At 42.8% G+C, this 16,579-nt stretch overlaps 1 protein-coding gene across 1 annotated transcript; it reads right to left on the bottom strand.

The window, feature by feature from the left end:
• Positions 1–3,910: 3,910 nt before the first annotated feature.
• Positions 3,911–14,271, bottom strand: LOC149276793 (cryptochrome DASH). Its single transcript, XM_089503270.1, has 14 exons — positions 14,206–14,271; positions 12,838–13,010; positions 12,263–12,356; positions 11,310–11,440; positions 10,258–10,406; positions 9,825–9,913; positions 9,321–9,394; positions 6,835–6,924; positions 6,188–6,267; positions 5,980–6,039; positions 5,295–5,452; positions 4,886–5,005; positions 4,368–4,544; positions 3,911–4,018 (listed from the first exon to the last, which is right to left on the bottom strand). The coding sequence occupies exons 1-14, from the start codon at positions 14,269–14,271 to the stop codon at positions 3,911–3,913; spliced, it is 1,569 nt and encodes a 522-aa protein (XP_089359396.1).
• Between the last annotated feature and the right edge of the window lie 2,308 nt (positions 14,272–16,579).

Raw genomic sequence — 16,579 nt, 5'->3', positions numbered from 1 at the left:
CCTTAGTCTGAGTGTATGAAATCATGGTGTGTAAAGGGACAGCGATGTCCTTTTTTTCCAGACCTCTCTCAAAAGTCAAGGTGAGGTGGTCTGAGCTGCAGAGGCATCCAACTCTCCCCCTGAACCGTATCGGGGGGGCGTGTTAAAGACACACCGGGGGTCCATTCACTAAAGGAAGAGTTGGAAGGAGAGCTGTGCTATTCATTAAGAAGGGCCAACACTAGCATGTTTCTCCAGCTAGCAAGACTGGGCTGGCCCCGTATAATGTATAATTCAATGAGTGAAGAGACTTTGGAGAAACCTCACAGATTAAATTATACATTATACAGGAGCTGGCTCGCTGATTTAACTATACATTATCCAGAGCGGCGGTTCGCTGATTTAACTATACATTATACAGGGGCCGGCTCACTGATGTATCTTTACATTATACAGGGCCGCTCGAGCTCTTCTTCCAGCGGATGGCTCTTCATTATGAAAGTGAAGTCAAGGAGATGAATCCGCGACTCTCCTGTATATCAGAACATTTACAGTTTGATCCTTTGGCTTCGACCTTTAATATATTTACTGTGTTCAAAAAATCTAAATTACTACTTTGCTAAAATCTGTAGAAATCCTGGGTCAGAATATTAATCTTTCTTTCTGACGTTGCGGAAAAGACTCTGCCGAAGCGTCCCAAATGGATCCAATATATGTTTATATTACAGCTCAGAACCGGCGTAAACCGTATTTAATAAAATACGTAAAAAAAACGAGCAAAATTACCCGGCTCCGGTTCACAAACTTTTTCCTTCTTTTTAACCCCTGAGTTTTGAAATAAAGGTTTTTGGTGACATCCGAAGCGCTACAAAGAATAAATCCCACTGATTATTCTTTATTTGTTAGGCATCTTGTAGGTAAAAATATTGAACTGATAATTTTTTATTTTTTTAAATGTATTTTTAAAATAAAATAGAAATGATTTATGAAATCCACGACGTGCGGCTCATTTAAAGTTTATTTTTTATAATTTTTTTTACTGAAGTTCAGTGATAGTTATTGGGGGTTATCGATATAAACTCATTCTGGAGCAAAGTTTTAAAAGCGTTCTTATATATATATATATTTATATATATTTTTATATATATTTTAACTCTATTTTCTGTATAGTCTAGTAGATTGGGCTCAGATAAATGAGCGAGAACTCATAATGCCTTCAGGCAGCTGCATATTAACCATTTGTATATTATGGGGCAAAACTACAACTGGTTTAAGAAACAAAACAGCAAAATATATATTTAGAAAAAAGAAACATTTTAAAAAGTGGAAAGTGCAATATTTTGAAAATGTAATTTTGAGGTGATACGACTCCCAAAATACAAATCCCAAGTCACCGTTGGCTCCTATAACTGTTGGGTTACCGTTTTTTCCGTTGGAGTCACATTTGGCTGGAAAGCAGCTGCTCCCAACGCATTCTGCCCTCGCGGCTCACAAGTCACGTATAATCATGTAAGATGTTTTATTAAATGTTAGAATTGATCCGTCTTATCTCAGATATGGCAGTTCCCCATCAAAGGGAAAGTGTCAGAGGCTTAGATCTAATGTAATGGTTTTACTTTACTGAGAGTTGTAGATATATGGAACTGGCTCCAAGCAGGGGTGGTAGAGGCTTATACAGTGAGGGTATTTAAACATGCATGGGATAGGCATACGGCTCCTGACAAGACCAACAACTTTCAGTCACCCAGAAATTGTTGCCATCTAAAATGTATTTGCTGTTCTATCACTTCAGTATCAGACGTTAATAACTGAAGAATCGCTGCCCTGTGAAGATGGTAATGTGTGAATAATGTGATCCCCGCAAAATGCTGCTTACAGAAGACCCTTCAGGGGTTAAATCAATTTTAATCAGTTAGTTGGAGAATGACAGTAGAAAGCAAATAAGCGGTTTTACTATTTGGAAGAAAAATTCAGACAATGAGTTCGAGAATAATAAAACTTTATTATATAATCATTTTTTCTATTTAATCGACCTTAAAGCAGGTCGACGCGGGGGCCACCTCTGGACTCACAAAGAGTCATTCTCCAGCACTCAGGATAGGAAAAACCTCTTTGGAGGAAACCTCTGAGAGAACCATGGCTGGAAGAATTGCCCTTCCCTCTGGGCATTAAGAGGTTAATTCTATCTAGCAGATAGGACAACATTAAATTAAAAATTAAATGTAAATATATGATCACAAACGTTGATCTGCGGGTTACAATCTTCGGATCTCTGCTGGGATCCCGACACTCTGCGGATCTCTTTGCCGGAGAGCCGACACTCCGCAGATCTCTTTGTCAGGCAGCCAGCAGATTTTACATGGTTCTTCAGGCTTCTTTACTGCTGTAGATGAAGATCCTCCAGAGTGACGACTGCTCTCGTGTGTGGAGATCTGTGCACCTTCTGTTATGACATCACAATGGGGGCATAAACATTTTTTTTTTTTTAAACTTTATTTAAACACATATTTACACAAAAAACTTTACAGAATTTATAACTGGAACTGGGCATGGCTGAAAATGGTTGATGTGGGAAAAAAGTTATCAATAACCTACAGCCTGCTCAATGTACAAGAGAGAAGCTTACTACCGATAGAATGGTAGAAGGTGGAAGAGCCACCCAGCAGAAGTGGTAAAGGCTAATACTAGCAGATGTTAACTAAAATATCGATGCCCTGTGTTGATGGTAATGTGTGGAAAATGTGTCCCCCACAAAATGCTGGTTACATAAGACCCTTCAATGGCAAAATTCATTTATTTCTCTTCTGTTAATTGGAAAATGACAATTAAAAGCAAATAAGGAGTGGAACTATTTGGAAGAAAAAAAAACCACAGACAAATGTGAGATTATTTAATAAGCTTTATTATATAATACATTTTTTTCTGTTTAATCGACCCTAAAGCAGGTCCAGGAGGGGGCCACCTCTGGACTCACAAAGAGTCATTCTCCAGCACGCAGGAGAGGAAAAACCCTTTGGAGGAAACCTAAAGCGAAGATACATTTTATGTGACTCGGTGACTGACAGTTGCTGGTCTCATTAGCAGCCATATGTGTAACCCACGCATGTTTAAATTCCCCTACTGTATAAGCCTTTACCACCCCTGCTTGGAGGCAGTTCCATATTTCTACCACTCTCTCAGTAAAGTAAAACCTCCACACACTACACCTAAACCTCTGACTCTCTAGCTTTTGATCATGACCGCTTGTTCTAACATTTCTCCTCCTTTGCATAGATAAACCAGACATCTTTTTTTTTTATAAAGAAACAATAGATTTATAAAGAAATAAAATAATTTGTTTTGGGGGGGGGGGGGGTTTTACAAACTCCACATGTTCTAAAAGTGTTTTTCGCTCCCAGCACTTCTTCCCATCATTATCTCCGCTGGTCGGCGAGTTCCCACAGAAACCTCCTAGGCTCTGCCCTCGGCCCGGTCTCCCTTACAGTAATAACCCTGATTCGGAGGTTTGTGCGCAGCCAGGGGCCGGACTGGTGCTGATGGGACGTTGCTGGCCCTTTAAGGCCGGCGGCCGCCTGAGGATCTGTCGCTGGAGCGGCGGATTGGGAGTGCGAGGGGCCGACGGTCTAAATTATTTAGCATTAAAAGAAAAAAAATGTAACAGTCCAAAAACATTTTATAACAAAAATAAAAACAAACAACATTTTACAGTCATTTCCGGTCTGAAGAGGAAGATTCTCAGCCCAATTCCTACCAAACAGAAATAAATACTAATGTAAAACTTAAAATCCTGGGTTGGGGGGGGGGGGTCGCTTGCATGTGGAGTGGACCCCCTGCGCGTTTCTTGGGGGGGGGGGGATACAGTCACTGAAGCCCGGCTTTCCCACCGGTCCGGTCTGGTGGTGGAGCGGTCGGGGGGGGATTGCTGCCGGATTTAGACATCTTTATTGCGTGAGAAGTAGAAGTCTATCCCCCGGTTCTTGTGTTGTTTAGGTGGGTGTGACGGACCCTTTCCTCTCCTTGATGATGTCATAACACCAGCCTGCAGGAGAGTGACACTTTGTATCATTTTATAGCATTAAAGGGAATCTGCAGCGCCCCGTGCAGCCTCAGCAACAAAGAATAAATATAGATTGATTTATATAGCGCCCTCACATTCCCCAGCGCAGTACAATGTGGGGCTGTGCGAGTGTCGTTAGTCGTTCAGGAGCCGTATGTCTATCCCATGCATGTTTAATCCCCTCACTGTATTACCCTCTACCATCTCTGCTGGGAGACTGTTCCATTTATCTACCACCCCACTTCCCTCCAACAATCTTTCCCGTTGCTTTGTTTAGCTGGAGCTCGGGACGCCATCGGATATTTAACGGTTTAATGACGGTGTAACTCACGGGCTTCTGGTTGATGTGTCTGCTCCATTCTGGTGCCGTTACAACTGGAAGCGGATAGGTCTCCCCCAGAGACACCTCAGCATGCGCAAGAGACGCGTCGCTCAGCGCCCAGGGAGTGTGAGCATCGCCAGCCCTTATCTTCTGCAGCTCGGGAACCCAAAGCCGGATGTAGTCCCCCTATAGAATAAACACGATATGAACATCGCTATGTAACGGACAATGTGATTGGCCGATCCTGTAACAGCCTGTAAAAGGTAACGTACCCCCTCGGGGCAACGTGGCCGCTGTGATTGCGCAACACGGAGCTTCATTTATTTATTAACCCGACGTTTGGTTATTCTTCACTTCTTCCACCATTTAAGGGTTAAACCCCCAAAACATAGCTGCCAACAGTCCCATTTATTAGATAAAAGAATTATTCTGCTTCTAAATATCTCACCCGGTTACATAAGTAACCCCCAACTACACCCTCTAAAATAAAAGTCCCCCTGCTGATGAAACGGGGAGGAATTACTCACATTGCCGTCATAGTCCAGTCCTTGCTTGATCATGTTGAACTTGCGGTTCTCCCGTGGGTCGTTTCCGATCCCCGCGCTGTACAGCCAGTTCCCGTAATTACTGCAAACATCGTAGTCCACCTAACGGAGAACACAGCAAATGCGGGGGGGGGGGGGGGGGGGCTCAAAACCGGCAGAGGCCACCTACGGGATTCCCAAATACTTTGCCAGCAGATCGGCCCCATCCGGCCCCCGCCTCTCCTGCAGAACCTTAATCAGTCGTTGGTCTCGTCTTAGATTCAGGAGCCGTATGTCTATCCCATGCATGTTTAATCCCCTCGCTGTATTACCCTCTACCACTTCTGCTGGGAGGCTGTTCCCCTTATCTACCACCCTCTCACTAGAATTAATGTGCATAGCTGTTCCTTACCAGTAAATACTCAAACCACTCTGCTCCCATCCTCCAGTCAATCCCCAGGTCTTTGGTGAGGAAACTGGCCACGTTCTGCCGACCCCTGTTGGACATGAATCCGGTCATCGCCAGCTCGCGCATGTTGGCATCAACAAAGGGAACCCCGGTGCGCCCCTCTGTAACAGAGAGCATCGTTCATATCATTTGTGATCTAGAACCCCGTCGGCTCGGGAACCTGCAGAGGCTAAAATACTACTAATAGTAAAAGATAATGCTATACTAACTATACTAAATACCTAATAAATAATAAAATACCACTTTTAATAAAAAATACTAAAAAATGAAAATAAAAATACTAATACTACTTAACAATACAAATACCAAAAGATAAAACATAATAACACTAATAAAAATAATAATTCTGGGGGTCTTCATATGAAATAATGGGGAGACGCCCCGGCTCAAACACCACACTGAGCTGATGCTTTATGGCGATGCTAATGAAGTCCGTTCCTCCATAGACTTTCATTAGTCAGAGTCCGACTGGGTGATTAAGACTGAGCCATTCTATTGTCCCCCACAGGCAGTATGATAAGGAGTCGGGGGGGGTTTAGTAGATCGGGGATCAGATAACAGAGCGAGAATCATACAAACGGCTGATATGCAGCTGCCTGAACGAATATCATGAAGGATAAACACAAACCTTTCCACGCGTCGAAGAGCTTCGCGTCTTTCTTCCACGGAACGGATTTCTGCTGCAGCCCTGACCGGTCATGGAATAAGAAGGGTTAAAACAGAGAACGCCGGGTAATACGCACTGCGCATGTTCATAGTCCCGTTTCACAGCCCGCTTCCATAACCCGGTAACACCCACCTCGCGGTTACCCCGCTGTCTGCGCCGGGCGACTCACCTCTAAGAAAGAAAATCCTCCTCCCGTACTTCAGCGCTACGAAGCGAAAATAATCCCTCCACAGAAGCTCGAAAATAACCCTGAAACAGCCAAAAAAAAAAAAAAAAAAAAAAAAAATGTACTACTTATACAAAATGACGAAAAATGAAAGCACGGATCCCGAAGCCCGGCTCCTTTTCTTGGACGCTGCACTTTAAGTATCAGGTTATTACAAAAACTGGTTGAAACAGCCACAAAGGAAGACTGAATTCACAATATGGTCTCCCGGCATATCGGCCCTATCCGGCCCCCGTTTCTCCTGCTGTAACGACTCAAACCTTAATCAGTCGTTGGTCTCGTCTTAGATTCAGGAGCCGTATGCCTATCCCACGCATGTTTAAATCCCCTCACTGTATTACCCTCTACCACTTCTGCTGGGAGGCTGTTCCACTTACCTACCACCCTCTCAGTAATGTTATGGTGTTTACAGCAGGGCCTTTCACATTGAACCCCTCCCCCGATGCATAATGCTTACAGAAGCGCCAGTTTTATGAACACAAAACTTACTGATTGGTCACATGAAGGGTTTTTAGGATGAAAGGGATTAGAGAATCAGAGTCCAACTACAATTCCTGAAATCCAGCGGAATAAGGCGACGTTTCACGTACCAGTAGGTGCTCTGATTGGCCGTTCGCTCGCGTTCATATTTCTGAATCTGTTCGTGAACGTATCTCGGGGAGACGCAGCCCAACGCGAGCCTGCGGGGGGGGGAGAGACGAGGGTCAGACGCAGAGATAAACAACCGGAGCCCGGATCTTGGGGCCCGGGGCAAGCAGAGCTGGACTGGCCTGCCATGAAACCAAAGACTGAGGAATCTGAGCTCAGAATCTACTACTCCTCACAAGCTGGGCCAACATTGGGCTTCACACACACACGTGTAACATGCATACACGCACTATATACATCTATATTATAGTATATATATATACACACACACACACACACACAAAGGGCCATTGGAACCCAGGAGTGATGGGAGTGATAAAGGGCCATTGGATCACAGGAGTGATGGGAGTGATAAAGGGCCATTGGAACCCAGGAGTGATAAAGGGTTATTGGAGCACAGGAGCGATGGGAGTGATAAAGGGCCATTGGAACACAGGAGTGATAGGAGTGATAAAGGGCCATTGGAACACAGGAGTGATGGGAGTGATAAAGGGCCATTGGAACACAGGAGCGATGGGAGTGATAAAGGGCCATTGGAACACAGGAGTGATGGGAGTGATAAAGGGCCATTGGAACACAGGAGTGATGGGAGTGATAAAGGGCCATTGGAACACAGGAGTGATGGGAGTGATAAAGGGCCATTGGAACACAGGAGTGATGGGAGTGATAAAGGGCCATTGGAACACAGGAGCGATGGGAGTGATAAAGGGCCATTGGAACACAGGAGTGATGGGAGTGATAAAGGGCCATTGGAACACAGGAGCGATGGGAGTGATAAAGGGACTCTGTACGCCTATGAAGATTTCTGGATTTCTGATCCATTTCAAAATTTCTAAGTGACCCTAAACGTTTGCGCGGTAGCGCGTGTGATTATTATTATTTTTGGGTTTTTTTAGCGCGTGTGATTATTATAATTTTTTGGGGTTTTTTAGCGCGTGTGATTATTATTATTTTTGGGGTTTTTTTTAGCGCGTGTGATTATTATTATTTTTGGGGTTTTTTTTAGCGCGTGTGATTATTATTATTTTTGGGTTTTTTTTAGCGCGTGTGATTATTATTATTTTTGGGGGGTTTTTTTGCGCGTGTGATTATTATTTTGGGTTTTTTTAGCGCGTGTGATTATTATTATTTTTGGGTTTTTTTTGCGCGTGTGATTATTATTATTATTATTTTTGGGTTTTTTTAGCGCGTGTGATTATTATTTTTGGGGGTTTTTTAGCGCGTGTGATTATTATTTTGGGGTTTTTTAGCGCGTGTGATTATTATTATTTTTGGGGTTTTTTTGCGCGTGTGATTATTATTATTATTATTTTTGGGTTTTTTTAGCGCGTGTGATTATTATTTTTGGGGGTTTTTTAGCGCGTGTGATTATTATTTTGGGGTTTTTTAGCGCGTGTGATTATTATTATTTTTTGGGGGTTTTTAGCGCGTGTGATTATTATTATTTTTGTTTTCTTTTAGCGCGTGTGATTATTATTATTTTTGGGGTTTTTTTTAGCGCGTGTGATTATTATTATTTTTGGGGTTTTTTTTAGCGCGTGTGATTATTATTATTTTTGGGGTTTTTTTTAGCGCGTGTGATTATTATTATTTTTGGTTTTTTTTTTAGCGCGTGTGATTATTATTATTTTTGGGTTTTTTTTAGCGCGTGTGATTATTATTATTTTTGGGGGGTTTTTTTGCGCGTGTGATTATTATTTTGGGTTTTTTTAGCGCGTGTGATTATTATTATTTTTGGGGTTTTTTTGCGCGTGTGATTATTATTATTATTTTTGGGTTTTTTTAGCGCGTGTGATTATTATTTTTGGGGGTTTTTTAGCGCGTGTGATTATTATTTTGGGGTTTTTTAGCGCGTGTGATTATTATTATTTTTGGGGTTTTTTTGCGCGTGTGATTATTATTATTATTATTTTTGGGTTTTTTTAGCGCGTGTGATTATTATTTTTGGGGGTTTTTTAGCGCGTGTGATTATTATTTTGGGGTTTTTTAGCGCGTGTGATTATTATTATTTTTTGGGGTTTTTTAGCGCGTGTGATTATTATTATTTTTGTTTTTTTTTAGCGCGTATGATTATTATTATTTTTGGGTTTTTTTAGCGTGTGTAATTATTATATATAACGGACACCAAAGCAATTAATATCGGTGATTGCGTCACATTATATGGCCGTTTATCTCTTTACCGTCACTACGTAGCCCATAGTTTGTATTTTATCAGAGATAGGAGTTTGTAAATATTAGTAGTTATAGGAGTTGTGGCGGACGGGAATTCCTCGCCCCATTTTGGGCATATAATGGTAATTTTAACCCCCAACAAGATCTTTTCTGTATCTCTTGAAATACAAGACTCATATAATCATAAGATCACAATACAGAGAGTTGGGTGCAATAGCATCCAAAACCCAAACATCTTCAGCCGTTTGCCTCTTACCACGGGGCAAATTTAGTAGAATAATCCATCCCGATGAGTCCATTGCGAGTCTCTTTATAGGAAGCCACAAGATTCTGTAGAAAAATATAAAAAACCCAAAAGTATGTTAAAAAAAATAATTTGGAACGCGCTGAAATTGTTCGTTTTATACTCTGCCTCCCTCTAGTGGCTGAGAAAGGGGCTGCAGCTTACACATCACTGTCCATAACAATTCTGTTTCTTTTTTAAGAGAGAAAAAATATAAAAAAAAAAAAAAATCAAATTTAAAAAAAAAAAAATATATATATATTTTCTAGTTTTTGTTTATAGCTAACGCAGGGATGTTATGGATCAGATAAGAGTTGATGAGACAAATGATGTTTAACCGCTTGTATTAAAATTCTGGGGCGACCCTTTTAAAAAAAACAAAAAAAACCTTGCGTAGCCCCAGAGTTACGCAATCTGCCGGCCCATGGGATCTGGGGCAATAAACGCAGCGATTACAGGACTCAAACGATCACTCACCGTATCCCAGAGGTAGTAGCCGAGTCTCTGCAAAGCCTGGGTCTCTCCGCCGCTGCACGAAAACGCCGTCCGAGGGTCTGTCAACGGCTCTGTCAACGACAAATTACATTTATTGGTTTGCTTGTTCTGTCGCAAAAACTAACACAAGGGGGTAACTGCAGAGCCAGGAGCTAATTGCCCCCTGCCACTGGCTTCCTCTTTTGCCCCTATCCCAAAGCGTCAGAGTTTTTGCTCGAGTCGCAGGCCGAACAAACAGATTTCCGGGTCACACATTCTGGAGCCGACTCCTTCGTATTCCACTCTGATTTCAGAGTTCCTGCTTGAACACAGGTGACTTCATTCAGAATATTTTTTACGTTTTGGTCTCCATAGGGACTGGTATTGAGACCATTTTGCCGCCACCTTTTAGTAACAGGAGTTTTGTTTTGTTTACCTTCTTGTCCGAAATCCTGGTGAGTGGGGACGCCTCCTTCCTCCAGGCCAGGGGGCAAAGGCTTCAGGTGGTCCGGCATCTGAAGAGTGGGTCGCACTTTGCTCTGAGCTTCAACCGCCTTTCTGAACTGGGTGTACACGTCGGGCAGCCTGCGAGACCCCAAAACACACGAGAACCCGGTCAGCGAACGAAGACAGCGGGCCAAAGATTCGTATCCGCCGCCAAGTTACAGTTTTGACCCCAGTCCTCGGGGGCTTTCAGCACCCCAGGATTTCCGTGCAGCCCTGCCTGAAATCAGCTAGTTTAAAGAATCTGTTATTCAGATGCCGGGGCTCAAGCTGGGATACCCAAAACCCACAGCCCTCGAGGATTGGAGTCGTGCTTCCCCGCTCTATTTAACCCCTGCACTTAAGGGGTTAATCCCAGAAGATTCTGCACCCCAAACAGTCTGAGAAATGAATGCACGGCTGCTATTTTGTTTGTTTTTGTATAAAAATGGATATAATGCGTAAATAGTAGACTTGTGCACTTGCCAATTTCTTTAAATCGTACAAATGCGTTTCATTATTCTGGCCTCACGGAGTACTTCTGCAAAAGGGGCGGAGCCACAGGGACAGCCTCTTCCCTGTGTGTCCAATCAGAGCAGAGAGTGTGCCCAGAGCTCCACCCTCTTGCAGAAGTGCTCCAGGAGGCCCGATTCATGGAGAAGCGGGGAAAGAAAGAAGACAGAAGAACAAGAAGAGGCAAGAAGCGGAGCCGCGGGAAAGGAGACGGGGACGCAGGAGCCGCGCGCGGAGAAGGCAGGGAGGCATTGAGAGCGAACCAGCTTTTTGGGTGGATTTGCACAAGTCTAGTAAATAGCAGTCAATGCAGCTGTCCGAGCGCTCAGGCTATTCCAGCACCATATTTTGTAAAGTTATATATATAGCACTATCATATTCCACACTCTATATTACCCTCTACCACTTCTGCTGGGAGGCTGTTCCATATACCGACCACCCTCTCAGGATAGTACAGATTCCGGGTAGATGCAGTAAGCGGCAGCGAAGTACCTGGAGATGTGCCGGAACGGAAGGTCATCGCGATGATACAAAGTGGATCCCCAAATGGTTTGAAACTGTATCCCGTGCCGAGCGCAGAGGAGCCTCACGGCGTTCTCTACATCCAGCTCATCCTTAGTCGCCTTCAAACAGAACGTAAAACGAGTCACACGCCGCTCTGTGCGCCGGATACACCTACGCCGACCGGTGCTGCCGAATCTACCGAATCAGCCCCACCGCAAAAGGCGGAAAAACCCAGGAATCCTTAAAACCGACGGTTTATAGAATCAGGAAGCCACGTTTTTTTTTTTTCTTCATGCCATTTATAAATAATCAAAATAAAATTAAAATCATTAAATCACTAAAGGAAAGAAGAAAAAAAAAATAAAAAAACAAAACACAAAACAAATATATTTAATAATCAATAAACCAAATGTTATTTCATTAAAATTAATCATTAAACCGAATAATAAAGATTACGATAAATACATAAATATTTTATTTAATAAATCAAAATGAAAATCAATAAACTAAATAGGAATGAAGAATAAGAATTACAATAAATTTACCTTAATACATTTTCAAAATAAAATCAATAGACCCAATAATTAATTAAAAATAATATTCATAATAAATATACGATAAAAATATTAGCAAATGCTAAATGATGAAGAAGCCTATAAATTACATAAAATGTCAATTGGAATGTAGGCACCGAAATAAGAAATTTTTCATTGTGCATTCTTATTTGATTTATCATTTTTTTTTTAAGTTTAATATATATATATTGCGCCCCCGTTTTCTAGGATTTTCCTCTCAAGTGGAAGCAAATAATAGAATTTAGTTCCTTTCTATCTGTGATAATACGTAAAATCCTTACATTAATAAGTTATATATTTTTTTATACTGGTTATTCATTATCTTGTATTATTTTTGTTAATTTTGGGTCATTTATTTATTTTTACCTCCTCCTGTAACGCAACCGCAGACACCGAGCCCAGCGTCGTCACCAAATCTTCTATGACATCTTCCGGTTTCCCTCTTCTGAGGATCAAATTACTAAAAACAAAAGAAAACAAACAAAAAAAAATTTAATAAAAATCCACAAAGTGGGACAGCAGCTTCACAAAAAAAAAAAAAAAAAAATCCTGTTTAGGAAGGGGCGCAGACTTGGGGGACCCCCGGAAAAATCAGGGTCTGCGTTATACCCTCAGCAGGGTTATGCACTGCATTCTTTAGGAGTTGTGGATATATGAAAGAGACTGCCGGCAGAGCTGGGTAAAGCGGATTTAAAAATAAATTTTCTGGAAAATAAATATTTACAATGTTTTTTTTTGTTGTTATTTTGAAAACAAGATTATCAATCTTAACCCAACAGGAGAATGAACCAAGATTCCAATTTAGAGAGCAAAATAAATTAATCTAATTCTCTCTTTCTATTGGATCTTCTAGAAAGGTTGTAAAGTAAAATATGGTTGGTAGATAAGTGGAACGGCCTTCCAGCAGAAGTGGTAGATGCCTGTAGAAGTTGATTTCCCACCTTCCTATTTTCTTGAGGGTACTGCGTAAATCCCGCACGCTTTCCAGGAGGAACTTCAGCCGGTGGGGACCCGTTTTGGGGAAGTTGTAGTGATGGGTCCCGCCGAAGCTCCGCGGGTCAAAGCAGTAGAGAGGGACGACGCGGTCTGCGTTCCTGTGAGCCCAGAGCAGGACCTACAAACACAAGGGGGGGAGGTTTAGAGACCCCTACAAACACGAATGGGGGGTTAGAGACCCCTACAGTTACACTCCCTATTAAAGAAAAATAAATTATATGACAACAGCCAATCAGTGACTGCTTTTGTGTCACAGGTTAAAAGTGGGTTAAAAAAATGAGGAAAAAACAAAAAACTACATAAGCGGTTAGCCAGCCTGTGCATCCTGAGAGTTGTAGTCCACTTGAGCTGTTGATTTTAAAGTTGCCCATCTGAATAAAAAAAGCTAATTTACAAAGCCGTTTCCTGCTGTTTCTACACACATTATCGGGGCTTTTAGGGCTGTAGAACCCTGCGATCCCCTCATACCCAGCAAACATTCGCCTAGAAAAGAGGGCATCCGGGATTTCAATCTCAAAGAGAGGGACTGTCGCTGCTCATCAGGGTCATTTGGCAGGTATGTTATATATATATATATATATATATATATATATATATATATATATATATATATATATGCAAATCTGCACCATTGCATTATATTATATACATTTGGTATTCGGGGCCCTGCGTGCTGCATACATAACAAAACAAATCCAGCTCAAAACAAACAAGAACCGATATACAAAAGGGGCGTGGTAATGCAGACCCCGCCCACTGTTACACAAGCCTCATTCATTCACGTGGAGAAACATTGTATAAGCAGCACTATATAACATAAACAACACACACACACCGCGTATATAACACACACACACCGCGTATATAACACACACACACCGCGTATATAACACACACACACCGCGTATATAACACACACACACACACACCGCGTATATAACACACACACACCGCGTATATAACACACACACCGCGTATATAACACACACACACCGCGTATATAACACACACACACCGCGTATAACACACACACACACCGCGTATATAACACACACACACACACACCGCGTATATAACACACACACACCGCGTATATAACACACACACACCGCGTATATAACACACACACACCGCGTATATAACACACACACACCGCGTATATAACACACTTTAAAGCATTGGATAAGCCCCTATGACAGACACTCTGTATATAAAGTACCCCAAGTAGTGTATTAACCCCCTAGACCCCGGGGTCAGACATTGAGGCCCCAGCAGCGTTTGCGCCCCCCTCTGCCCCCGGTGCGGGGTAATACCTCGTTATCATGCAGCCGCAGATCGTTCCGCAGGAGGCAGATCGCGATCCTGACGGGAGCGGACATGGTGCACGGATGGCAGCTCTTTCTGCAGCTCCTCCCTCCTAAACTTACCAGGACCCACCCATTCACGACCCCTCCCTGTCTAGGCGGGGGGAGGGGTCTCTAGATCCAGGCTCTGTTATAAATGGCTGGCTGAGCATTGTGGGAGTTGTAGTCCACAGTAGAGGCACATCCGTCAAAGTGACGTCATTGAAAAATAATCCCATCACAGGAGTTCAGCTCCCTGCTGTCACCTGTAACAAAATGCTCCAAATCTAACAAAACAAAATGCCAGCTCAGACCCCAAAAATAAAAAGCAGGGCGGCCCCCGCGGGTGCTCCAGCGAGAAGGAGCGTCCACTCCAACGCTGCACTCAAACTCAACCGAAAAAAGGAACACCGTCGCTCCATGAAGATAGAAGTAGAAAAAAAAGTATTTTATTCGGACGCGTGATCCCATATGTGTAAAAAATATATAGCGAGTCCAAAAGTATGCAAGAAAAGTAACAAAAAATAAAAATATATATACAATGAATACGACACCAGCCGCAGAGAGAGAGAGGCTCTTTATAAAGCACTCCAGGCGCGAAACAGATTGTTTTGGGTTTTTGGTGAAACCTCCTGTTGCCGACATCCGTAACCAAGGCGATCCGCGGCGAGGAACCAGCTCCGCAGGTCCGGCTCTGTTGGAAGCGTGCGGAGGGAGTTGCCCCGATTGTGGATGTCAGGGCTGCAGAGGATGGATCCCATGTCATACGTTATGTGATCCATTAAAGGTGCTGTTCCACCTGAGGTGCCTCACGCTGCATCACCTAAACACGAGTGAAAGAACCCGATCTGCCGCGTTATTCCTCCTCAATGCTGCCTGTCACTAAAAAAATGCATAAAATGGTTTATTGAGATACTAGAGCTGCTTAGCAACAGAGTCTTGTTATTCTTCCATAGCCCCGCCTCCATGTATTACATCACAGCGTTCTGACCTCCGGCAAGCACTCAGTCGCCTTTAAACTAATAGACTAAACCTTGCTCTGCGATGTCAGAAATCGGCAGCTGGAGCAGAGCAGAGGGGGCGGATTAAGAGTATTTTAGGAGAGTTGGGGAAAAAATTCTAAGTGGAACAGCCTCCCAGCAGAAGTGGTAGAGGCTGCTACCGTGCTGGAATTTAGATATGCACGGGATAGGTATATGGCTATGTTGCCATAGGAACCAGAAAGGCTCCTTAATGGTTGATATTTTGTGTATTTGGAACATTTTAATAAAGGAACACCGGCACTCTGTGAAGATAGAAGCATAAAAAAAGTCTATTATTCGGATGCTTGATCCATATGTATAAAAAATAATCAACCCTGGAAAAGGTATAAAAGAAGTTAGAGCAGATTCTGCGCCATTTTTATTACTAGAAGCAGATTAAAATGTTTTCTTTTTAAAAGTAATTGTAGTTTTTGCTCTGTAATATAATGTTTTCAGTTCTCGCTCTGTTATCTGAGCCCCAGTCTACTGGATAAACCCCCCCGACTCCTTATCATACTGCCTGTGGGGAACAATAGAATGGCTCAGTCTTAAACACCCAGATGGACTCTCTGACGAATGAAAGTCTATGGAGGGACGGACTTCATTAGCATCGTCATAAAGCATCAGCTCAGTGCGGTGTTTGAGCCGGGAAAGTCACCCGAAATATCACATGACTGACAGCAACGGCGGCTCCAGGTCTGCAGATACAGCACTGGGGGGTTATATTACTGTATACATTGCTGGGGGTTATATTACTGTATACAGCGCTGGGGGTTATATTACTGTATACAGCGCTGGGCGTTATATTACTGTATACAGCGTTGGGGGGTTATATTACTGTATACAGCGCTGGGGGTTATATTACTGTATACAGCACTGGGCGTTATATTACTGTATACAGCGCTGGGGGGGTTATATTACTGTATACAGCGCTGGGGTTATATTACTGTATACAGCGCTGGGGGTTATATTACTGTATACAGCGCTGGGGTTATTACGGTATACAGAATTTCTTAGGCTACATAATGTGGTTACCTGAATACCTCTTTGCTGCTACATTTTAAATGTAAGACCCCTGTGATTAATAATAATACGGAAATATTTTAAAAATATTTGGTAATATTAAAAAAGTCATATTTTGCGTTGTGTTGCATTACCAGCGCATGGCCACTGGAGGGCGCCCGTGTTCAGCGGCCGGTCTCTGCCCTTTCCGTGGATTTGCTGCTCAGAGTTTCCTGCCTCCCCGGGTGATTTGCTGACATCACACTTCTCCCCCCCTCCGTGTTCCTGCCGTGGGATCCCTGACTACACACTTTGGCTCT

The sequence above is a fragment of the Sceloporus occidentalis genome, unplaced genomic scaffold, assembly GCF_023333645.1.
Source record: "Sceloporus occidentalis isolate IW3139 unplaced genomic scaffold, rSceOcc1.0.p SCAF_224, whole genome shotgun sequence".
Taxonomy (NCBI): Eukaryota; Metazoa; Chordata; class Lepidosauria; order Squamata; family Phrynosomatidae; genus Sceloporus; species Sceloporus occidentalis.
This window is presented reverse-complemented; position numbering and strand designations above follow the sequence as displayed.